The 23,425-nt window shown below is 58.8% G+C and overlaps 2 protein-coding genes across 11 annotated transcripts in view; one reads left to right on the top strand and one right to left on the bottom strand.

The window, feature by feature from the left end:
• The first annotated feature begins 96 nt into the window (after positions 1-96).
• Positions 97-2,788, top strand: NDUFAF8 (NADH:ubiquinone oxidoreductase complex assembly factor 8). Its single transcript, XM_060082362.1, has 3 exons — positions 97-302; positions 458-568; positions 2,538-2,788. Exons 1-3 carry the CDS (start codon positions 219-221, stop codon positions 2,565-2,567), a joined length of 225 nt encoding a protein of 74 aa, XP_059938345.1. The 5' UTR covers positions 97-218; the 3' UTR covers positions 2,568-2,788.
• Positions 2,789-5,055: 2,267 nt separating this feature from the next.
• The window catches only part of SLC38A10 (solute carrier family 38 member 10), a 43,908-nt gene continuing 25,538 nt past the window's right edge, over positions 5,056-23,425 (bottom strand). For 3 of the 10 annotated variants that reach the window (XM_060082345.1, XM_060082353.1, XM_060082354.1), the window contains exons 11-17: positions 19,308-19,479; positions 12,056-12,223; positions 11,405-11,857; positions 10,722-10,853; positions 9,528-9,608; positions 7,451-7,621; positions 5,056-7,166 (exon numbers count right to left, since the gene is read on the bottom strand). In XM_060082345.1, the coding sequence (XP_059938328.1) occupies positions 6,127-7,166; positions 7,451-7,621; positions 9,528-9,608; positions 10,722-10,853; positions 11,405-11,857; positions 12,056-12,223; positions 19,308-19,479 (2,217 nt within the window). In that variant the 3' untranslated portion in view covers positions 5,056-6,126. The remainder of the gene's footprint in view (positions 7,167-7,450; positions 7,622-9,527; positions 9,609-10,721; positions 10,854-11,404; positions 11,858-12,055; positions 12,224-19,307; positions 19,480-23,425) is intronic. The other 7 variants (XM_060082348.1, XM_060082350.1, XM_060082352.1 and 4 more) reach the window with 7 other exon arrangements.

The raw sequence follows: 23,425 nt of genomic DNA, 5'->3' as shown, positions 1-23,425 counted from the left end.
AGTCCAAGGACAAAGACAGACAAAATCGCGAGCCAATTGCAAGGCTCTGGAACACCAGGAGCGGTTCCGGAGGAGAGGCGGAGGGGAGGGCCGAAGCCTGGCCAATGACAAAGCGCAAGAAAGGTTGTGGGCGGAAGCGCCGACCTATCAAGCTGTTGGGCGCCGGAAGAGGCTGGACCTAAGATGGCGGCGCCCACGGGTGCCAGGAAGAGCTGCTCATGTCGGGAAACCGAGCGGTGTGGGGTCGCGTGCGAAGCCGCCTCCGCGCCTTCCCCGATCGCCTGGCGGCCTGTGGGGCCGAGGTGCGGAGCCGTCAGGCGGGGCAGGAAGGGCCGTGCGGGGCGGGGTGCGGGCTGGCGGGGTGGTGGTGACGGGAGCGGCGGCGGCGGGGTCTGCCCGGGTGATCGGCGGCCGTGGGGGCCGCCGCGACCCTCGCCCGTCCCCGTCCCGCCCCCAGGCCGCGGCCTACGGCAGGTGCGTGCAGGCGTCCATGGCCCCGGGCGGCCGCTTGAGGAAGGATCTGTGCGCGCAGGAGTTCGAGGCCTTACGGAGCTGCTTCGTTGCCGCGGTAGGTGGGCGCCGGCCCCGCCCGGGGAACGGACCCTGGGAGGCTGGGACCCACGTGCCCGCGCGGGACCTCCGGCTTCCTTTCCTTCTGGGTGCGGTGCTGGGCGCCAGCAAGTGCTTCAGACGCGGCACACCCTCCATCAGCCGGCGCGACCCCCGCCGCCACGGAGCGCACGTGCCCGTGCCCGTGCCCATCAGGTTGGGGGAACACCACTCTCAACGTGTACCCGCCAGTGCCTAGTAACCCTTTGCGGGACTGTTGCTGGTGGGGGGTCCCGGCCCCTGCTGTCTTAGTTTCTCCGGTGTTTAGGATGCCACGTGTGTGCTGTGCGTGGGCAGTTACAACCGGGCACCCCCGACCCCCCCTTCCTTTCGACTACCCCATTTCACAGAGGGTGAAAGGAGAAAAAACGAGTGTATCTTAGGTTTGTTGTCATGGCCAAGGTTACAGAGGCTGAGAAGTCCCCCACCCAGCCGCGCTGGTTGGTTCTCACTGGCGCAGAAGCGGGCTGTGGTGACAACAGCGTGTTCCTTCTCTTGGCTCTGGACTCAGTTCTGCCTCTAACCCTTCCGTAACAGGTGGTTTCTGTTTGAGCTGTGGCGTTTTCTGATTCTCATCTGATCAAATGCTATGCCAATGAAAATAGACACTGTGCACAAGTGAAGAGTTATGGTGTTGTGTTGATGCATTTATTATAAGGGATGGGGAGGCAGTAGGGTTGGAAGAGACCCACACCTGACCGAGGGAGAGGAGCTCTCTGGGGAACCGAGATGGGAGTTCCAGTCTCTCAGGAGGAGGGTGCGGAGACCGCCTGTAATGAGGCTTTAACACAGGGTTTTGAGCTGGTGCCCAAGGTGTCATGGCCTTGGGTGCCCCTGACCCAGTGGGTCTGGGGTGGGCCACGATGCCAGTGGTCAGCTCTGTTCGCCAGAGCTGCTGATCTCGAGAACTGGACCTGAGAGGGGGCAGTTGGGTCAGCCTGGCAGAATCCAGGGAATCCAAGGCAGTTTCCTGATGTTCCAGGATGGCTGAGAATGCGTGGGCTATCCCTCATTTCCTGGAGGGCTCAGAGAACTCCTTGCACCTTCCTTGCCATCACTGTGGCTGGGACGTGTGGCCTCAGCCCTTGTCACCAACCTCTGATCCGACATGTGCCCTTCACCCAAGCTGCATGTGTCCCTTGGACTTGCTTCCTGCCTCTTGGCAGCTTCCCTGCTTTACTTAAGAGTGTTCCCTTGGGGAGGGGACAAACCTTCATTCTGTGGTCGCTGGTTGGAAGGATTCACGTGTGCGATAAAGATCACACACTTCTGGCCACGCTAGGCTTTGCTCTACTGCCCGTGGTTAGTCAGGAATCACCCATTACAGGTATCTGGTCATCTGTGATTCCTTACGCTCCTTTGCCTCTGTCACGTCGTCCTGCCCCCGGGAGCATGTCGCTGCCTCTCGTGCCATTTTCCGCTGAGGGTGACCTAACTGCAGGCCCTGGGCACTGGAAGCTCAGCACAGGGAACCTGGGGGTTTCTCACCTAAGAACACAAGCCGGTGAACCCACTTTTGCCCACTCTGCCTGGACCCTGAGGCTCCACGGGGCTGAATGAGGAGGCAGAGGGCTCTGGGCGCCACTTCCAGCTCCGTCCCTGGGAGCCCCGTCCCTGGGCGAGTGTTTCAGCATCTCTGACCTCAGAGTTTCCTCTACAAGGGGGAAAACTAAACGTAACTCGTTGGTGGCCCTGCACAGTGCCTGGCACAGGTGGGCATGGCTTTGAGGCCACAGAGCAGGTTGAGCTCCGTGGCCTGTGGAGGCGGGAGCAGAGACCCAGCCCCAGGGGCCCCCTGCTGCACATGCATGGCCAGGCTCTTTGTAAGTTATTTGCCAGAAGATGGCATTTAGTGTGGTAGTTTTCTTACTTTAGAGCCACGTCTAACTTGAAAACAACTCATTGAGACAAAGAACTTTCTCTTCCAGGCCAAGAAGACCCTGACAGGAGGCCATTAGGAAGGACTGTGAGCTCCACTCCACGTCCCCGGGTGTGCGGTGCTGATGGCCCCAAGGGGCAACTGTCTAAAACCTCAAAAGCTCTTGAGGCTAAAAGGACCGGAAACACGTTAGGCGAGTGTGGGCAGAGGGGAATGGGTTTTCCAACCTTGCTCACTTAAGGATTCGGGGGAGAATAAGATGAAGTGAACCCACAATAAAGACCAGATCAGATGCTGCAAGATCTATTTTGTCGTCTGCAGGGTGGGCGCGTGGGCCATAGAACACCCTGCCTCTCGAGTCTCATTTTTTTAAGAATTCTCACCAAAGGCGTGTCGTCTGAGTCTAGCGAGGCCTCTAGAAGTAACTACCAATTTACAGCACGGACCAAAGAGAGAAGAGCGACACCATGAGGGAAAGGTCCCCGCTGTAGGAATCTGATACTGATGGTTTTTTCAGACTTGGAGAGGAAAAAAGGCGGGGGTTGCTCTTCCAGACTAAGGCATGAGTCGAGGGAGGGTCCGGTTTAGGAACCCAGTAGTGAGACCCTCCCCATGGGGTCTCCTACCCACCCTTCTGCAGCCTCTGGAGTCCAAGCCCAAGCCCATCCCTGCCAGGCTCCTGCTGGCTCTGGTTCCACCTGTCATCCTGAGATTAAGGTTAGGCCGCAGCAGCGCCCCTCCCAACATGCACATGTGCAGTCCAGGGAGACCTGGCAGGACCCTGGTGCCACGGCCTGCAGATTCCAAGGTCCTGAGCACCGCCTGCTGGGCACGTGGGGACTGTGCTCCCAGAGCCCCTTCCCCGGGGTGTGGAGGTCACACTGTCCTTTGGCTCCATCCAGGCCCTGGCGTCCCAGAGCCTCGTGCCAGGGCACCCTCGCCCTGAGTCCTGGAGCTGTTTCCTCTTGTAAACGCTCCTCCAGAATCAGCCCGACTTTCCCCCAGGTGGTGAAACCCCTCATCTCTTGAGACATCATCCCAGTGAAATGCAGTTCCCAGGGCAGCCTCGGAGGGGAGCCACACGCCGTTCAAGGGCTTCAGGGCTGTTAGAAACTGTCCCGCTGGGCAGAGTCACATTTCACAGTTAACACTGGAATTCAGGACCAGACACCGATGACACGACCCCCATCCCTGCCGGGGGTGACGGACCCACAGATAGGCTGAAGGCCAGGGGGAGGAGTGGGCCTCCCCGCTTTGGCGTCCACCTGGACCTGGCGTCTGTGCCCAGCAAGTGCTTCCGGCCTGAGGATGGCTGCCTCTTCCTGATCATTCGTGACCTTTGACAGCCTGCTGGCTAGAGCTTCCGGCATCTCTGCTGGGCACGGGTGTTCTGGCCCCTTCCAGAACTGTGCCGCCGAGTGCTCTCTCCTGCCATCCCTCAGACTCCAGTTCATGGAGGCAGATGAAGCCGCCACCTCATGTCTCAAGCCTAGGGCTGCGGACGTGGTCCACTGACAGGGCCAGGCCTCTCACCACACACTGAAGTCACCTCGCAGGCCTCCCCAGCTCCCCTCCCCAAACTCAACCTGTCTTCAAGGCTGTATTTATTGAAGGGAATTCAACCAAGTTGTGTCAGGATGCAGGAAAGATGGTCTCTGCTGCTGCTTCAGCTGCGTCACCATGAAGAAGTCACCCAGTGCGGCTCTGTACTCTCCACCGGTCTTGACCTTGGGCCGAGAGCTCAGCTGCATCAGTGGAGGCAGTACACAGCCTCGGCCTTGGCTCATTCCTACCCCGGTCTGGGCTCAGTGGCCCTGCTCTCGAACAGGAGCGTGGACAGGGTGCTGTCCCAGTCACCCAGGCCCGCATGGCCCCGTGTCTGCCACGTGTAGCTGCCAGCACAGAAGGTCGCCCACTGGTGGCCCAGTGTGCTGCGCTGGCTGGGACCCCTGGCCATACCTGCCAGCCGTGGGACCCAGATGGAGGAGTGGTCTGTGATCAGAAAGCAAAGCACTGTCCCGGGGCCCTTCCTAGCTCCTTGCATTACTGGTAATGGTGACCCCACCCAGACGTCTGCCCAGATTCTGGGGAAGATTCGGGTTCCTTTCCCAAGGGGCTGCCGACTGGGGAGGGAAGTGGAGTTGAAAGCCAGGAGGAGAGAACAAGCGTTAACTGGACAGAGGACTCCGAGTGTCAGGGTGTGTGGGGATGGCAGGCGGCAGCAGAGGCCCTGCACTGCTGCTCTCACCCTGGGCTCGGGCCGCCCTGCTCTAAGGAAGAAGTCATCTTGGCAGAAAAAGCAGGAGGGTGGTGTGACCTCCAGAGGACACGAACACTGGGTCAGGGTAAGACATTCAGGTAAAGAGGACTGGAAACAGAGTCCCACTTACAAGACCTTAACAAATGGAGTTCCAACCTGAGGGAAACTTCCACTGAGCACAGTTTGTTTGGAATTGCTTTTAGTTAAGAATGGAGGGTGGGAAGCACTGAGACCCGGCCTCCTTTCACAGAGCTTCCCTCTATGTGAGCAGTGCCCGGGGTTCATGGGGAATCAGCTTGGCCTCCAGAAGATTCCACTCCTTTTATTACTCATTTCTAGTCTTCAAGATGACACAGAAATTAAACAATAAAAACCATTTCAGAAGGCGCAGGGGAAGAGGGTGACCTGAGGCCGAGGCTGGAGCTGCCACATGCCCTGGGCACCCCTGGCCAGTGGTCAGCAAGAGGTCCACCCATGGACCCCTCGGGGCAGGGTCTGGAACTGCCCCTACCCCCAGAGGGGAGCACAAAGCAGGTGAAGGCGCCGGGCTCGCGGCGGGCCAGCCTGGCATACTTGCCGGGTCACCTACTGACCAGCCTCAGGGGTCAGGGGTGACCATCGGCCTTTCTGCCCCTTGAGAACTAAGTACAGCACGAAACACCACAACCCTCCCAACAGATGAACAGATGCCAGGGGTGCAGACTCGGGAGAATCTGCCCCAGAAGAAGTGAGAAGCAGCCTCTGTCGGCTGTGTACTCCCACCCCCGACACCTGCGGGTCTGGCACCCAGCTGAGGCTCCGAGCACGTGTCGCTGTGGGGTTTGACGGTCGTGGCTTATGTCTGTGGTACGGGGTCCTCTGGGTGATTCACCTCCACACCAACCACACTAACCAGACGTCAGTGGTGTGTTTTACTTTTTAAATCTCACAACCATTCGATTGGGAGACCAGAGTATGCAGAGCAGAGCTCTAGGGCAGAAGCAGTTGGACTCACAGGCCCACCCAGCCTCTGAGACTTGAAGCAGCATTTGCTGTGAAGAAGGGTGAAGGCAGAAGCACTTCTTCAGGTTTTGTGTGACACTCACAGAGAACGTCAATAAAGAAAGTTCAGGGTAACAATAGCCGTGTGGCCGGTGGCGGGTCACGTTTTCTGGGTCTCAGCGAGCGGCTATTTCTCCTTGAGGCCACCTTTTCTCCCAGTGGCCTCAGGGAGCTGAGTCACCAGGAAGTGTAAGAGAGAGGGACAGCAAAGCTGGTTTGGAAGCAGGGTGCAGCTAGAGAGCTGTAAGACTCCACCCTGGGCCTGACTTCCAGGACTTTGCACCCACCGTGGTCCAGGTTCACCGGCTGACAGGGAGCACCGTGGCCTTAATGGGGCTCAGGGCTCCTCCAGGGCCCCGGGCAGCTGTTTGATGTGTCGGCCTGGGACCACTCGCAGGGCGCCCCCCGCGGCCTGGTGCAGTTGGGTCTCCAGGGCGCTGCGGAGGTCATTGACCTGCACGTCAGGCAGGGGGTTGAAGCTGATAATGACCCCGTCCTTTGGGGCTGGCCCCGCCTCTGCACGAGGAGCCACATCCCGCCGTCTCCTCCGAAGGTCAGAGCCGGCCTGGACTTTCAGGTCCCGGTTGGGTTTGGCATTGTCTGGCTTCTGATCCCCCAGCATGGCTGGTTTGGGCCCGAGCTCAGGGTCCGGCCTCTGCTCGGGCTCTTGGATGGCGGCGTCCTCCCTGGGAGCGGGCACGTGCTCCTTCCTCGCCTCCTCATGACCGCCCTGCTGCCCGCCCTGCCCTCCGTCAGAGACAGCCCATTGTTCCGGCTGATGTAACATGGCTTGGGCCCGAGGGGCTGCTCCCCCCGACCTGCTGGACAGGCCTCCGGGTGCCCGGTCTTGGCTTGCTTGCTGGGACTTTACCTGAGGGGCCCCAACTGCTGCCCCCACCCCCAGCACATCTGCCTCCTGAACATCTGTGCCAGTGGCTGCCTCCTCCTTTCCAGACTTCTTCCTTTCGTGGGAGCCTCCACCAAAAACATTCCGACTCTGCTGGGGGACGTCTCCAGCGCCGTGCTGCTCGGGGCTCCCGGGTGCCCTGGCGGGGTCCAGCACAGGGACCCGCTCCTGCACGCCAGCGTCCACGGCCTCGGGCACAGCACCCCGCCGGCCTTCCCTCGGCTCAGCCTGGGCTGCCCGGGGCTGCAGGTCAGCGCCGCCAGGAGGCGCAGCCGGGTCTCTACCCAAGGCCCCCTCGGGCTTCTCCACAGAGCGCTGGCTGTGCCCCTGGGGAGGAGCGGGGGGATGCCCAGGAGCACCAGGCACAGCTCCCAAAGGCTGCTGTGGAGGACGCTCTGCCACCCCCACGGCGGGGGCCTCCTGCTCCTTACCTCTGGGCCCGGCCACCCCCAGCTCAGGCTGCACGTCCGCTGCAAATGAAGTCAGTCACAGGTTTAGCCACAGAAATGAGCAGAAGCTACCAATGCAGGGACTAAAGGAACCGAGCTTGCCAGCAATCAAGGAATACGAACCACGGCTTAAATTTGCCCAGCAGGACTCTAGGCATGGAGCCACAGACCCAACCGCGCAGGGACCCCCAGAGACTCTGGAGTTCGTGCACTAAGTGACAACCCCTCTTCCCCGAGCAGATGCAGCAACTGTCCCCTGCCCTTCAGGCCCAGCCCCCTCCCCCTGCCGCCTCCCCGGGACTTGCCGTCCTCGCCGTCCTGGCCGTCCTGCCTCTGCTGGTGGATCTCCTTATGCTGCTCTTCGATCACTGCAAGCAGCTTCTCCTGCTGGTCCAGGAGGCGCTTCTGCTGCACCTGCTGTTCCTTAATCACTTGCAACAGAACGGCATGGTCCAGCATCTCCGCCCGGCCAGCTTCTGGAGTTCGGAAAACACACGCAGTCAGAGCCTGAAGGCTGCAAAGGCGCTCTGCTGGGCCGAGGGTGACATGATGCATGCAGCAATGCCAAGGTGGCCTGTGGGCCCCTCCCCAGGACACCACCCCCGGGCGTTCCTCTCCATCCGGCTGAGCTGGCGCCCAGACCACCCTGGGGCACAGCCATCGCCTCTCTCCAGCGACCAGACACCCTTCCTACTGCTTCACTCCCACAGTGCTCAGGGGTTATGAGAGCCAAGAGAGCGGTCACGCGCCATAACCACAATGATGGTGATCTGGGCTGGGTGACGTGAACTATGAACTACTCTAAAAAAGAACATTGGTGCTTTAAGAAAATTTCCTCCAAGGTGAGAATTTTAAAAACAAACAGAACCATCTTCCTCTTCAGCAGAGACAAGAGCTGGAACTTCAGCGAGATGGGGGCTGTGACGGTGCTCCCACTGGCCCCACCTCCCCCAGGAAGCTGGCTGCAGCTGGCACGGGAGGAGCGCCAGGTGAGCTAGGGGCAGGCCGGCTGCAGCAGGTGTGTGTAGGAGGGCCCCCCCCCCCAGACTGTGGACCAAGAGGAGGCCCCGAGGCTGGACACCTTGGGTGCGGAGAGCTCACGCTGCACTACAAACACCTCAGCGCTGGGTCAGTTCTTTACAGCCAGCAATCTGGGTTTAAGTAACTTTTACAACACGTATGTCTTTAAACAGGAAGCTTTGAAAGATGATGTAACTGTACAGGTTGTCAGATGTAAGAGCTCAAATCCAAAGAAGGAAGTACATTTTGTGAGTGGTGAGAGCTGACACCCCAGCAAGGGCCCTGAGTGCCGGGCACACGCAGATGTGCTGGCTTGTCCTCCCCAACGGCAACCTGTGACCCGCCAGAATAGAGTGGGCTTGGCCTTCTGTCGGACTGCCATGGCTTCTCCCCTGCAGAGGCCAGTGCCAGGACGTGCAGGCGGACAGGCCCAAGAAGAGCATGCTGAGGCCGACCACAGGGAGGACAGGCCCCTCGGCCAGCCCAGGCGCTCCAGCCCCCTGCTCTCCACCAGGCACACATCCAGACACCCTAAGGTGGCCAAGATGCCTGCCTGAGAAAGCCCACGTTCCGTGGATTAGCTCGTGGCTCCGCACACCCCCTTTAGACAAGGGATGTGCACAGTGCCATCCCACAGGGTTCTAGACCAGCTCCCTTGGCCGTGGCCATGCTGTTACCCTGGGTGCCCGTGGCTCATGACCACCTAATGGTCCCACGTGCTGCCAATACCGCCTGTCCCCAGGGAGGGTTCCTAAGGAGCAGGCCCCCTGCCTCACTGGCTCCTCGGAGGACCAGCCCTGGACTGAGGCTGGAGGAGGGGGGAAGTGCGCCATGTCCAGCCAGAAGCAACATGGGACAGACGTGAAAGCAGAGTGGAGGTGACAAACTAAGCCCCCAGCCAGAGCCCCGCATGTGGCTCTGGGTTCCTGCCCGGCCCACTAGGACCACGGGGACCAGGCTCGTGGATGGGATGAGAGCTGCACGGATATTAACATACGTGCAGAGCACATTAATACCAGGCCATGCACATGGCGGAAGTCACACACAGGCCCCGCCCCGTCTCTGGGGGAGCCCAGGCGCTCACAGGCTGCACCTGGCTGTCCTCCGGTGACAGTGGAGCCCCAGCAGGGCTAAGAGGGACCAGGGTGTCTGTACAAGAAGGGAGTGGGCTGGGGCATCAGGGGGACCCCACCTGAGGGGCTGTGGCTGAGCTGGGGTGGGGGGCAGACCGTGTGTGGCTCCCGGTCTCTGCCTCATGTGCCCCATGCGAGGCGCTACTGGATGCGGGGCCCACACCATGTGCTCCCGTGTCTTTAAACCCCCCACAGACGCATTCACTGTGATGCTCCTCCCGACTCCTACCTGCCACCATCTTTCTGATTTCAGCTGTGCATCCCATTGAGAGGCGTTTGGAGAAAGGCAGAATAGGAAACCATGAAAGTTCTTTTCAGTAAAGAAAAAGTCAAAGAATCAAACAGGCTTAGGTAGCAGATTATAAGGACCGGGACAGTAAACAGACTGAAACCAAAGACAAAGTAACATGCGGAATTCCCACGGCTTCTGAGCAGCAGGAAACCCCAGGACCCTTGGCTCTGCCTTCCTAGCCTTGGTGTGCAGAGGCTCAGCTGGCATCCCTGCGCAGTATTCTGGGCCAGCTATCCCGAGACTGCAGGATCCGCTGGGAAGCAGCTCATGGGGCAGCAAGGCACGAGCATCCCATGAAGCCACCCAAGTCTGCTGTACCGCCATCCCCATGCACAGATCAAGACACCCAGAGCACAGAATGAAACACCCAGGGGCCGTTCTGTGGACACTGCTACAAAATATGGTGACTCAGATTGGGCGGGGACCAAAGAAACCAGGATGGGTGATCATTCAGTGGGATGGCCGCCACCACCTCTAGTGCAGGGGCAGTGCCCAACCAGGTGGGCCCACGAGGAGGGTAGTCAAAAGCCAAGAGCTGGGAGTACCCCAAAATGGGCATGAAGGTATGGAGGAGGATGCAGAGCAAGTTTTGTTCACCGGAGAGAAAAGATAAGACGAGCTTTCGCTTTGGGACAGGTGCTGGGTCTTCACTGCAGGTGGACACAAATGTCCCCCCCTCCCCCACCCCTGCCCCAGCTAAGACGAAGGGGTGGGAGCCGCTGCCACAGGGTTGGGGGGGAGCTAAGACAGCAGTGAGTCACCAGCCCTCCCACCCTCACTAATGCCCCCACACCGGGCCGACTTGTTGGAAATATTAACATATCTATTTTGAAATGAGATCCAAATGGTGACAGAAAGTCACGTGACAGAGTTTTTTTTTTTTAAGGGGGAGAAAAGGAGACAGAAAACGTTCCTAGGAAGGTGAGAAAGGAGCAGAAAAGGTTGTTAGTGAGCAGGGGAGCTATTTAAGACTTTTCCTCAGCAGGAAACTGGCAAGTGCAGAGGCTGAGGCCCTGGAAAGGCCCCCAAGACCACGGGCACCTGTGGCTCCTCCCCTACATCACTCCGCTTCTGGAAGGGGCAGGTGTCTCCAGGCCCCCGAAGGATGCAGAGAGAAAGTGAAGGCCTTACCCTCCAGCTTGCTGCCCGCGTGGTCCCCAGCGTGGTCCCCGCCCTGTCCCTCCAAGGTCCTCTGCTCTCGAGGCTCTGCCTGCGGCACTGCCCCCGGGCCTGGCTTCTCCTCCGGGAGGGGAGCCTTCCCACCTGCACACACGGCAAAAACTCAGGAGGCTGGCAGGAAACTCAGAAGAACGTAGAGAAGGGACAAGGAGGCAGATGTTTCCTAAAATCACCCTCTATGTCGCCCCTCCCTCCCCTGTGGCAGTGTATACTCAACCTGATGAGTACCAGGGAGGTAATAAAAAATATTTAACATGTCATAGGCTGGCGGCAGGGAGCCAGTGTTAACTACCTTTGCCAATTAACACGCAGGGACCGTCCTTAATGGCACTTAACAATGCACCACCCACCCGGTCAGGCCTGCGCCGCACCCCTGTGTGTGTGCCCGGGCACCCCGTGTGTGCCCAGACACACAGGACTAGCTCAGCACCTGACGTTTACGGGTCTGGCAAACAAGTGTGTGACAGATTGATCAGAATAGCTGCCAAGCCCCCGACAGCTGCAGAAGGGCTGCTACACGCACATGCCAATCTTGCGAGAAAAGAAAGGCAGTGGGACAGAAGTGAGGATGGTCAGCTTCTCCTGCCCCCTCCGCAGCCTCTCCCAGGCCCCACATGGAAAGAGCCCACACCCACCGTGCTCGTTCTTCTCCACCAGCTTGCCCACGGCCCCCACGGCATGGCCGGGCAGCAGGGCACCATCTGCTCTGGCCCCCGCACCTGCCACCAGGATGTCCTGCCCCTCAGGAAGCACTGCCTGGGGCCTTGGATGCACACCCCTGTCGCCCAGCCCCAGGTCCTCCTTCAGGGGCTCAACGGCTGGCTGACCATTTTCTTCTGGAACCTTCTGGGGATCTTTAGGAAGACCACCCGCTGCCTCCAAAGCCTGGTCCTGTCTGGGTCTCTCTCGTTCTGAATCCAGCAGTGGTGGCACCATCTGACCCTTGCCCCCCAGGGCCCTTTCATCCACATGTTTGGACGGATGCTCCTTCTCCAGTCCTTCTGGGTCTTGACCTTCGTCCACCAGCACTCTGTCGTGAGGGACTGGGGGCTCATGGCGGTGGGCCTCGCCCAGAGGAGCCGCGACTCCTAGAAGAAGACGGCCGAGGTTGGGGAGCGGGCGGGGGTGGGGTGGGGGGGTGGCCTGGCCTTCCCTCCCAGGGTGGCCTTCCCTCTCCAAGTCTGTGAACTGAGCTCGATCCCGACCAACCGCGTGGCTAATGTCCAGCTGAGGTCCTTCCCCCGTGGACACCACCCCCCAACCCCCACCCCGGGCCATCACAGCACCTTGACCAGGGCGATCCAGCTGTGCCTCCTCCTGCTTCTCCTTGGCGTCTTCCCTTGGGGGCACATTCACGGGGCCCTTAATCTGGGCCTGCTCCATCTCATCTTTCTCATTTGGCAGCTTCGGCTTATCTCGGCTGTCCTCGGCCACGTCCACAATTGGATTCTGGCCTGTAAGCATGGCACAGATAATTGAGCGGTGTTTCCACATGGCCACACCGCCAATCAGCACGACAACTGGGCAGTATTCCCTGGATTGTAATCACATTTCCCAGTCGAATGGCAGAGCCTAAGCAGTTATATTTTTTCCTGTTCAATCATTAGCAGCTAAGTAGTATAGAAACCTGTCATTTTTCATGTGTATTCGTAACAAAAATACGTCAAAATGCAATTTACACCTAACTGGGTGCAGAAGAGCGACATCCTGCATAAGCCTGGCCATCACCACCAGGTGGCAGCACGAACCCACCGTTTGAGGCCTGGGGACAGCCATCCTGCCCAAGCCCAACCAACCCCTTGCTGCAGGCCAAGGGGGAAGGGGAGGACGAGGGATGCTTAAGGAAAATGCCTGAGGGAGGTTGATTTGCAATTCTGTCAACTTCTTGCTGCAGACGTGAAAATTCCTATCAAAAGGAAGGTGAGAAAGAGGTGTAGCCCACAAAGCTGGACCCTCTTTCCTCCCACACATGCCTGCATCCCACAAGCCATCTCATCCTCCAGCAGGTCCAACAGCTCACCTGCACAGTCACCACGGGTCCTTGGGGAGAGGTGCACGAGGATGGCCCGCCGAACTGGGCCAAAATGGAGCCTATAAGGAAACTCTCTCCATTAACAAAACCACTTTCTACCTGTTAGGCAAACGTGGCAGAAACTAAAAAACTATCTGGGGAAAAAACACGTTTAAAAAGAATCATTTCGGGGCTTCCCTGGTGGCGCAGTGGTTGAGAATCTGCCTGCTAATGCAGGGGACACGGGTTCGAGCCCTGGTCTGGGAAGATCCCACGTGCCGTGGAGCAACTAGGCCCGTGAGCCACAACTACTGAGCCTGCGCGTCTGGAGCCTGTGCTCCGCAACAAGAGAGGCCGCGATAGTGAGAGGCCCACGCACCGCGATGAAGAGTGGCCCCCTGGGCTTCCCTGGTGGCGCAGTGGTTGAGAGTCCGCCTGCCGATGCAGGGGACACAGGTTCGTGCCCCAGTACAGGAAGATCCCACATGCCGCGGAGCAGCTGGGCCCGTGAGCCATGGCCGCTGAGCCTGCACGTCCGGAGCCTGTGCTCCGCAACGGGAGAGGCCACAACAGTGAGAGGCCCACGTACCACAAAAAAAAAAAAAAAAGAGTGGCCCCCGCTTGCCACAACTAGACAAAGCCCTCGCACAGAAACGAAGACCCAACACAGCAAAAATAAATAAATAAATAAAAAGAATCATTTCGGGGCTTCCCTGGTGGCGCGGTGGTTAAGAATCCACCTGCCAATGCAGGGGACACGGGTTTGAGCCCTGGTCCGGGAAGATCCCACATGCCGTGGAGCAACTAAGGTCGCGCACCACAACTACTGAGGCTGCACTCTAGAACCCACGAGCCACAACTACTGAGCCTGCACTCTAGAACCCATGAGCCACAATTACTGAAGGCTGTGCACCTAGAACCTGTGCTCCGCAATGAGAAGCTACTGCAATGAGAAGCCCGCGCACCGCAACGAAGAGTGGTCCCCGCTCACGGCAGCTAAAGAAAGCCCGCATGCAGCAACGAAGACCCAACGCAGCCAAAAATAAAATAAAATAGATAAATTTTAAAAAGAGAATCATTTCATCCCAGAGGCCTGAAGCAACTGGTTTCCCCCTTCAGGGCACAAGCTGCCTGCAAAAGGGGAGGCGGAATCCCGAAAGGGCCTCTGGGGGGATTCACGACAGTCCTGTTCAGGTGGGCCTGCTCCCTCCCCCAAAGGAGGAGAAAGGACCAGGCTGACCTGCCATGCTGGCCGGGGGCACCTTCAGCAGCTGAGGTTTAGTGTCCAAACTGGAGGGGGGATCGTGCTGGGCAGGAGCCAGACTCGGGACTCCACAGTTCAATTAAGCCACTGACTCTAATAAGCATGTGGCGTCTTCGCCACACCACAGTTAACACCCCGATCCCCAGCCCGCAGAGAGCCCTGTGCTCAAAATCAAGAGGTGTCTGTCTATCCAGCGAATCACCAAGTGAAGAAAGGGGGCTGGGAAGGGAAGGAAGAACACAACAAAACAGAAAACTACTCCATTATGTCATAGGAACAAGTCATGTTCTCAGCAGGGAACAAAATCCGTTGGTCGTCAGGCAAAGGAACGACCTGGAGACTCAGGTGTGCAAGGGGCACAGGGCGCACAGCGCGGCCACCCTGCCTGCAGTGGCCGGGCCTCCGACACTTCACAGCTGTCCTCGGCAATGGACATAGCATTTCCTAAAAGGAACAGAGCTCCTCGCGAGGACAGTTTGCCAGCAATACCTCTGGGCCACAGTAAAACTAACACAGGACTTCCTAATTAGTAACCGAAAAACAGCCCACACTCCGCCTGCCCTGCGGCTAGGCTCTGGAATGAGGCGCCCGCGGTGGCGCAGACAGGAAATCGCCCATGCAGTCATCGGTCATCACCCCAGGGAAGGACGAAGGCTGCCAGGCCGACCCTGGACCGTTTCTCCTCCTGGAGGCGGCAGTGGGTCAGCGGGGAGTGGCCAGCAGAGGGCGCCTCGGCCTGGAAGGGCCTCCTCTCGTCCTCAAGGTCATGGCCTCTGCTCCCCAAAGTGGAAACCACGCAGACATCCGCCATGCCTGCCTCATTCTGCCAGGCGGTGGAGCATCCCGACCTGCACGGCCTCATCCCACACTCAGACCCTCCTGACGGTGCTTCTGGCCAGGAGCTCCCAAGACAGACGGGCGGATGGACGGTCACCCATCAGACTCTCCTTCCCATGTCCAGTGCAGGCGCCAGGTGATTCTGTAACTGGCTTAGGGAGACAGAGGACCAAAGGCCATAGACACCTGCAGTTCTAAAATCTGGGTATGTGTGTCAGGTTGCAGGTGCGACGTCCTGAGTAGGCCTGTCCACGGCCAACGAGAATCTGCCTTCAAGGCTGGTTCCACCTTGGAAGACAGGGTCTGGGCCGGGGGCTCCTCTTTGTCGACTCTCCCCTGCAGGACCCCATTCTGAGTCCAGGGGTGTCTCTTTCTGTATCTTGTGATCAGTAAAGATGGAAGCAGTCCTCTCTGACTGCCAAGCACAAAAATAAAGTGACTTTCAAAATCACACCTGAGTCCCATAGATGGAGTCCCTGTTGACTGGAGGGGAACCCCAAGTCCAGGAGACGCACGGGACCCCAGGGCCATGCAGAGAGCAGGAGCAGCCACCAACGTTCCTTTAAAAGGCCAGACGCTGCTCTTGAGTAACTTTCCTGACAACCTTCGAAGTGCCCGCCTCGCTGCTGCCCTGAGAAGGTTTTACTTGTTACCCCCCACTCTTCTCGACAGGCAGCAAGAGAAACGCTGACTATGACACCCTTTTGAATGTGCAGGGATCCCAATGGGCCCCTGGACCCAAAGTCCTAGCCGGGTGGCCCCATCTGGCTCACCATCACAGCTCTCCTGCAGACAGGCACGTCTGCCCACGGGCGGCAGGTGGAGGGGGCACGGGCCGGTCACTCAGGGCTGGACACGGGAGGCAGCACCCCTCCCGCCCCCAAGGAGTCCTTCTGGATTCAGCCGTGGCCAAGGAGTCCTTCTGGATTCAGCCGTGGCTGGCGTGGTTATCTTAGCACCAGTGAAATAAGCTCACAGCCCTGTCCTGACAAACGGGCAGAAAAACTGAAGTCACTCGGCACAGCGGTGTTAGTAGCCCCTTCTCGGCAGGGCACAGGGAGAGCTGCGGGGGACCAAGGAGAGAAGGCAGGTGTGGAGCCGGGCCTCCCCGTGGGCATGCCGGCATCTGTCTCAGGAGTTCGGACGATTTCCTGTCTGCGTGCACCGGCAGCTGGCGCAGCAGCACAAGGGACGCATCCTCGGAAGAACAATTAGGTAGGAGCTTCTGGGGGACAAGCTCCCGCTCAGGTCACCTGTGTCCCCACAAGAATGGATTGCTGCCCACAGGCCCCGTCCTGGCCCTTCCTCTTCTTTCCCACCCAGCAGAAAGCCGGGCCGTGTCCCTGATGGGGAAAGGGATGAGCTGTATAATGGGTGTAGCCAAGGCGGCCCCCAACACCAAGAGAAGCTGCAGGGTGGGAGGGAGAGGAAGAAAGGGGACAAGGCCACATTCAAAGGAGGAGCTGAGAGTATCACCAACTCTGAACCCACCCGCCAGACCCTCGAGCAGGCCATGAGCCTCAGGTGAGCAGCCTCGTAGCCTTTCCTAAAAGGCTCGGCCTCCCCTTCCGTCCACATCAGGTGCGTCCTGGGCTCTACACTTGCTAAGAGTGCCAGGCCGGGGGTGGCCAGTCCCGCATGTCCCCAGGAGGGCAGGACTCCCCCAGTCCCAAGGCCAGCTCGGGCTCTAAGGAAAGTTCATACCATTTTGGCCTCTTTAACATCTAAGAGGCCAGTAAACGCACCTCACACGCTGATGGGCAGACGTCTGCAGGGCACGTGGCCAAGGCCCCACAGGCCCAGCTCTGCTTCAACGAGGCAACCCATCAATGACGGGGAGGCCAGGGGCAAGAAACACGGAGACTGAGTTAAACAAACGGCATGTGGTTCCAAGAGGGGCCATGTGTTTGTTACAGACTCGTGGAAGAAATGGAAACCAGATGTGGCCGCGGCAGCTCCAGGTGAGCCGGGGGCCCGCCTCCACGACAGGATGCAGCTGCTCGTGCAGGCCGTGGGCTGGAGGCTGCACAGCGCCGTGGGGACAGGCAGCCCGGTGCCGACTACGTCAACTAATGCCGAGAAGCCCTACTGGGTGGGCCCACAGCCAGCTGAGATGAGAAACTGGTGTCCGAGTCTAGTTCTGCTGGGGGGTGTCCTTAAAGTACACAGGGCCAGGACACCCGGGGGTGAGGGACCCAGTGGGGCTGCCAACAGGGGTGGAGGAGCAACACCCATCTCCCTCTTCAAGGAGCCTTTTTTCCCATCCAAAGTACTGAATCCATGCAACTTGCTGTGGGATGCCCAGGCAGCTTCTTCTTATTTTTATTTTTATTTTATTTTTTTTTCTTTTTGCGGTATGCGGGCCTCTCACTGTTGTGGCCTCTCCCGTTGCGGAGCACAGGCTCCGGACGCGCAGGCCCAGCGGCCATGGCTCACGGGCCCAGCCGCTCCGCGGCATATGGGATCCTCCCAGACCGGGGCACGAACCCGTATCCCCTGCATCGGCAGGCGGACTCTCAACCACTGCGCCCCCAGGGAGGCCCTATTTTTATTTTTTATAAATTTATTTATTTTATTTATTTATTTTTGGCGGCAATGGGTCTTCATTGCTGCGTGTGGGCTTTCTGTAGTTGCGGCAAGCAGGGGCTACTCTTTGCTGTGGTGCGCGGGCTTCTCATTGCGGTGGCTTCTCTTGTTGCAAAGTACAGGCTCTAGAGCACAGGCTCAGTAGTTGTGGCGCACGGGCTTAGTTGCTCTGCAGCATGTAGGATCTTCCCAGACCAGGGCGCAAGCCCGTGTCCCCTGCACTGGCAGGCGGATTCTTAACCACTGCGCCACCAGGGAAGCCCTCTTCTTTATTTTTAAATATGTATTTATTTATTTGGCTGCACCAGGTCTTAGTTGTGGCATGCGGGATCTTTGTTGCCACATGCAGGATCTTCGTTGCGGCATGAGGGATCTTTTAGTTGTGGCATGTGGGATCTTTAGTTGTGGCACGTAGGATCTTTTAGTTGCAGCATGCGGGATCTAGTTCCCTGACCAGGGATCGAACCTGGGTCCCCTGCATTGGGAGCGAGGAGTCTTAACCACTGGACCACCAGGCAAGTCCCCCAGGCAGCTTCTGATCACTCTGATTAACTTCTCTGCTGAGCCCCGCTATTCCCAGGGGTCCTCTCTGCAGGGGACCCCCAAAGGGAGAGTCTTCTAGCTGGCCCTCGCCATCCCAGGAAGGCAGAGGAGAGCATGCCCAGCTACTCCGGGCTCAGGGCCCCCCCCAAAGAGCCCCAGGATAGACTGTTCTGCAGGAAGTTGGTGTGGGGTGCTGGCACTGCAGGGGCTTTCTGAGCACAGGGAGGTAAGGCTGGAACAGAGATGTCAACACATCCAAGGACCCCGTACCTCCGACTGCGGGTAGCCCAGCCCCGCACACACCCAGCACGCTTGCCTCCCCGGACAGCCCTTGGGGCCTTTCCTTTTGTCAATCACAGTAGCTGAGGAGACCAGGGCTCCCTTGGGCTTCTTAGCCATCACCACTCATAGGGACCTGGAATCCACCAGCAACCAGCACTGCTCCCCAAGAGGGGAATGCCAGGCAGGCAGCCTGGGGAATCTCAATCCAAGCCAGGGGTTTCTTTGCAGGGGAGGTAAGCAGACACGCACACACCATTAGTATGAATACACAGAACCCAGCCATTGTCAGGGTAGAAGCCCTGGAATGAACGTTATCATAGAGAGCACCACCCACCAGTACCCGAACCTGATGCCGCTCGGAGCTCCTAGAAGGCGAGAGGCCAGATGGAGGGAGCCCTCCCCGCACCCCTCCCATCTAGGCCTGGGAAGGCCACAGGCTCCAAGACACCTCTTCTCTCCTAATCCCCCCAGACGCAACGGAGCTCCTACTGTACCCCAGAAAGCCGCGCTAGGAAATCACCCTGCACCCCATGGACCCTGCCACATATGGGCGATGGGGCCACTGCACTGGGGGGCCTTGCAAGGCAGGCCTGCAGCTTATGAGGGAGTGTGGCTCATCCCTCTATCAACAGGCAGGTCAACAAGTAATACATAAAGTGAAACAGGAGACAAAGCTGAGGGGCATCACTGACTTTGTCCAGGAAAACCTGGCTTAAAATTTACAGCCTCAAAACAAAACAGGCAAACGTGAGCGACACCCCCAAGTTTACTCACCTGTTAGCGCTCTGAATGGGGATGTTCAGATCTCGGCCCTGCTGCCTGCCATCTGTCTGTCGCCTGCACGCAGGTGGCCGCACCCACCAGCCCCCTGGAGGCCCCCCAACCCCCCATCACCCAAACAGGACGGAGGCAACTGGGCAGGTGAGACAGCCTGGAAAGTGCCACCTGGGTCCCCGTGACCCCAAGATGACGCTGCTGGGGTGCCCCCAAGAAGGCTGCAGGCCTGTGTGCATACCTGAGAGCCGCGTACCTGGGAGCTGGGCTGCCTCTGCCTTCATCGCGCCCTCAGCCTCTCCAAGTCTGCTGCCTGGGGCTTCCTTTGCCAAGTCCACAGGGGCCTCCTGGCTCACGGACAGGGTGGTGTGTGTGCTGACCACCAGGATGCCCAGGCCGACCCAGAGCACCACCTGGACGAGACAAAGACCCCAAGAGCTAAAGGGGTCATGCAGTCCCTGCGCCCCTGCCCTTCCTGGGGGGTGGGGCACAGCCCACAGAGGCCCCAACCACACTGACCACTAGATGATGGTCACTAACTGATCAGCGTGACCGAATCATGGGCCACATCTGCAGGAGCCACACCGGTGATGGGGCCGCTGGGGTGGCGGGGGTGCCGTGAGGGAGCCTGGAGACAGTAGGGGCAGCAAGTATGACACGGAGGGGCCTGCTGGCTGGAGAGACCCAAGCCCACCGGCCAGGCACCCTGGAGAGCCCGGCGGCCACGCCTCCCCACGCCTAACGCTGCAGAGATCGGGTCCCTTGATGGTTCTGACCAGGAGAGTAAGAATCTTGGGGCATCTGCCTAACCTGAAGGGGGCCCTTGCTTGTCCCACCCCCTCACCCAGTAGAGGGCCCAGACCACTGGGTGCCTGGCTACAAATGACCTATCCCCAACATCACCCAGCAAGCTAGACACACCTGCAGCTGCAGGGCACAGACGGGGAGACGGCTGGGAAGGAGGTGGCTCCGCGCGCATCGGTGCTGCCCAGCGAGCTGAGCTGGAGGCACTACTGCTCGCCGAGGGGCCTCGTCCCCACCTGGTCCCTCCTGTTGTGGCCCCCAGGCTGATCGTAAGTGCTGCCCTCAGTGACTCAGTACACGAACCCCACGTTGTGTAACTCCGTCTCCCCTGCAGCTCCTGTACACGTTGGGCCGACACTCCCCGTGTTACTTCTGCTGCCACAGCAGTGGACGCTGCTCGTTCGGCCCTTCCCAGCCAGGCCCGGCCCATGCAGCTCTGCCCAAGGAGCCGTAACTCCTGGCGCCGCAGAGAGGAGCACGAGGCCGCCTGCCTGAGGAGCCGGGGGGCCCCACCACCCACCTCCACGTGTTCTCAGAGTCAGAACTCAAACCTTTTCCGAAAGGCACGTTGACTCTGAAATATATCTGTTCAAAAGAACCACTGAGACTTTCCTAGGCCCAACACCATTAGAGAAGGAGTTTGCGCAGGAAGAAAGGACCTGTGCTCCTGAAGGTGGGTCCAGCCGACAAGGAGAAGCTTGGGGAGAAAGTCTGTTTCAACCGCTGCCACTCTGGAAACACTGAGCTGGTGCAGGGCTCATGGAAGCAAAATGCTGGCTGTGCTCCGGGCTCAGCCATGGTTCAGGGAGGCCTGGTCAGTACCATGGACTTGAGAGGCCCCTCTGGCACTGACCACCACTCGGCCTTAGTCAGGTGCGTGTGGGGATATCGTTGGATTTGAGCCCCTGGGGTCTGAGCAGCATCAGAAGACTGTACGCAGCTTGGGGTCAAGAGCTCCTGACTCGCCCCCCACCCCAAGTTATTTTCTTAAAATGTGTGGATTCCCAGCTTCAGCTGTGTGCTCAAAGAATAGCGTGTTATACCCACTCACCACGAAGGGAAGACTCAAAGAGCAACGGTATCCAGAGGCGACCAAAGTAGTTTTAAAAAGTTAAAAAGAAACTTTAAATCCCTTGCATCTCGCATTTCTCCAGAGAAACAACAAAAAGAACTTCACGTCCCGACTTGGACCCCGTAGCACTGACAGGATGAGGACAAGACCGAGTGAGAGCCCTGAAATACTCCAACGGCCAAAGTGGTTCTGCCTGCGTGGCCGGCCAGAGGGGGGGATGACAGCTCCAGAAGGGCCTCCAAGACAGCGTCAGGTGGGGATCCCAATGAGCCTGGGCTTCACCAGCAGAACCCCATTCCCCTCTGGGCCCTGATTTGGACAGCCCCTAAAATGGTTTTGACACAGAGATGAAGACATCTGCTTGGTTGTTTTTTGTTGGTTTTTTTTTACGGGGACATCACTGAACATTCCACGGGAGATGGACAAGCCAAAGGCAACATTTCATCCGTGGCTTTGAATGATTTATTTCAACCCTCGGCTTTCTGGCCTTAAAGAAACAAATCGTGCACAAAATAAAAAACGTTAACTCCATCAATGCTGGGAGACAGCAAGCTTCCCAAAAAAAGACCAAGAAAGCATCAACTTAAATTCAGTTGACGAAGAAGAGCCTGCATGGAGCCAGGAAGCTCTGCCTGGTGTCACACACATACCTGCCACTGCCCCCGGCCCAGACATCCCACAACCCCACTAGCGAAGTGTGTTCCCTGGCTCCACCCTGTCCAAGAAGATACCCCACTCACGCTCCCTCACCCGGCGGCAGTCTCCACACCACCCTTCGCCGAGACCCCCACTCGTCCCCTGACACACCTGACTCTCAAGCTGCCCTGGGCTTTGTGGGGTACTTGCCAGCTGACCACTGTCTGAGCATGAGCAGCCTGCTGGCCCTGCCAGAGCCGTTGTAACTGGTCACAGCCCCAGCTCTCCACTCTCACCCTTGGCTTTGAAGAAATGCCACAGGTCCGCAAAAACCCCAGGCAGGGAAGCCAAAGCCGCCCCAGCTTGAGGGGAGCAGGGGATTAATGCCAGGCTGGCGTCAGCGAGGACGCGGCAGGGCCATGCTTCACACCAAGGGAATCTAGGTCCACGGGTGATGCTGATGCACCGACCAGATCACAGTCTGCAAACAGGCCTGTGTCGGGAGGCAAGAGTCAGCCAGAGCCAGGGTGGGAACACGGCCCCCAGGGCAGTGTCAGGAGCTCCAGGTGGGCCAGACTTTGGAAAGGGCACAGGTGTTGGCCAACTCCCTGATGCAGCCATGACAAGTACGCACCGACCACAGACCCCCCACCACCACCCCACCAAAGGCGTGAGGCAGCCATGAGGCCCCAGGGTCACAAGAGGCCAGAGCGCCCAGGTTGCCGCTCTGCCATGAAGTTTGGGAGGCTGATGCCACACATGTGTGAACAGGGACAGTCATCAGTTCCCCCAAAGTCCTGATAAGGAAAAGACGCTGCTCCCAGAAGAAGGGGCCACAGCTGAGGTCTGTGCCGCACCAGCCAGCAGTGACGGAATGATTGGGAACACAGGGGGAGCCAGCTGGGGTACAGGGCTGTCATGGCCTCAAGATGGGGACAGGAGGGTACCTGTGCCTGCAGAACCCATCTTCCAGGTACAACTTCCTGCAAGTTCAGAGTTGCTTTGAAACGGGACAAGGTTGGTGAGCGAGCTGGGTGCACCAGACGTCTGATCACGCAGCCCTGACTTCTGTTCTTCTTAACCAGTTGCAGAGCCACCAGGAGAAACGCAAACACATCCTGACGTCTCAGCCCAGGTACATACGGCAAAACCAGGGGCTTGGCCTGGGGACCATGTGCGATGTGACACCCCAAGGCTCCCAATCTGCTGGGGTCCCCAACTCAGAACCAGAGACAAGCCCTGGCTGGGAAGAAGGTGTCCCCTTTCACTGCTCACATGTGAGACTGAAGATGTACACGGTCAAACGAAACCACCTTGAGGCAGTGGCTCCAGAGCCCGCCCTGTGCACCCCTATTTGGGTCTTCAGGGCAGTGTGATCAGGGCACGGCAGGCATCCTAGCCCTGAGGCCAGGGCAGCACACTCTGGGTGGGGTCCAACAGGTCCTGGTGCGCTTTGTGTCCCTGTCTCACGAGCACAGCGGTGCCCTCTGGCCCTCCCTGCGGATGCTCCCCAGTGCTCTGCATGAGGACAGCTATGGAGGCTGGTGCCGCTCCAGCTCAGGGCTCCACTGCCTCCCCTGAGTCCCAGTTGGCCCTGCTCCCCCTGCTGGCTCCCGGCTGCAGCATCAACTCCGGACGGTGAAACCCACCCCTTCCGCCTCAGCCCCACTGGAGAGACCCTCTGAGTTCTCGAATTTTCAAGATAAAGGATGAACTAGTGATGACAGATAAGGTTTCTTTTTGATTTGCTAAGGGCCAACTGTGTTTTCACGGTCCCTGCTTATTCTTCTGAGGACATTTCTCAGAATACTCTTTCATGCCATTCTCTGGCACAGCTGTGATGGGCC

This window comes from Mesoplodon densirostris, chromosome 18, assembly GCF_025265405.1.
Source record: "Mesoplodon densirostris isolate mMesDen1 chromosome 18, mMesDen1 primary haplotype, whole genome shotgun sequence".
NCBI lineage: Eukaryota > Metazoa > Chordata > Mammalia > Artiodactyla > Ziphiidae > Mesoplodon > Mesoplodon densirostris.
The sequence above is the reverse complement of the archived record's forward strand: the minus strand, read 5'-3'. Positions and strand labels throughout refer to the sequence as shown.

Excerpts from the sequence above, each read along its gene's own strand:
- NDUFAF8 (XM_060082362.1), top strand. The coding sequence starts at position 219 with ATGTCGGGAAACCGAGCGGTGTGGGGTCGCGTGCGAAGCCGCCTCCGC. Across the intron at positions 303-457 it reads TGGCGGCCTGTGGGGCCGAG|GCCGCGGCCTACGGCAGGTG; the intron begins GTGCGGAGCCGT and ends TCCCGCCCCCAG. Across the intron at positions 569-2,537 it reads GGAGCTGCTTCGTTGCCGCG|GCCAAGAAGACCCTGACAGG; the intron begins GTAGGTGGGCGC and ends TTTCTCTTCCAG.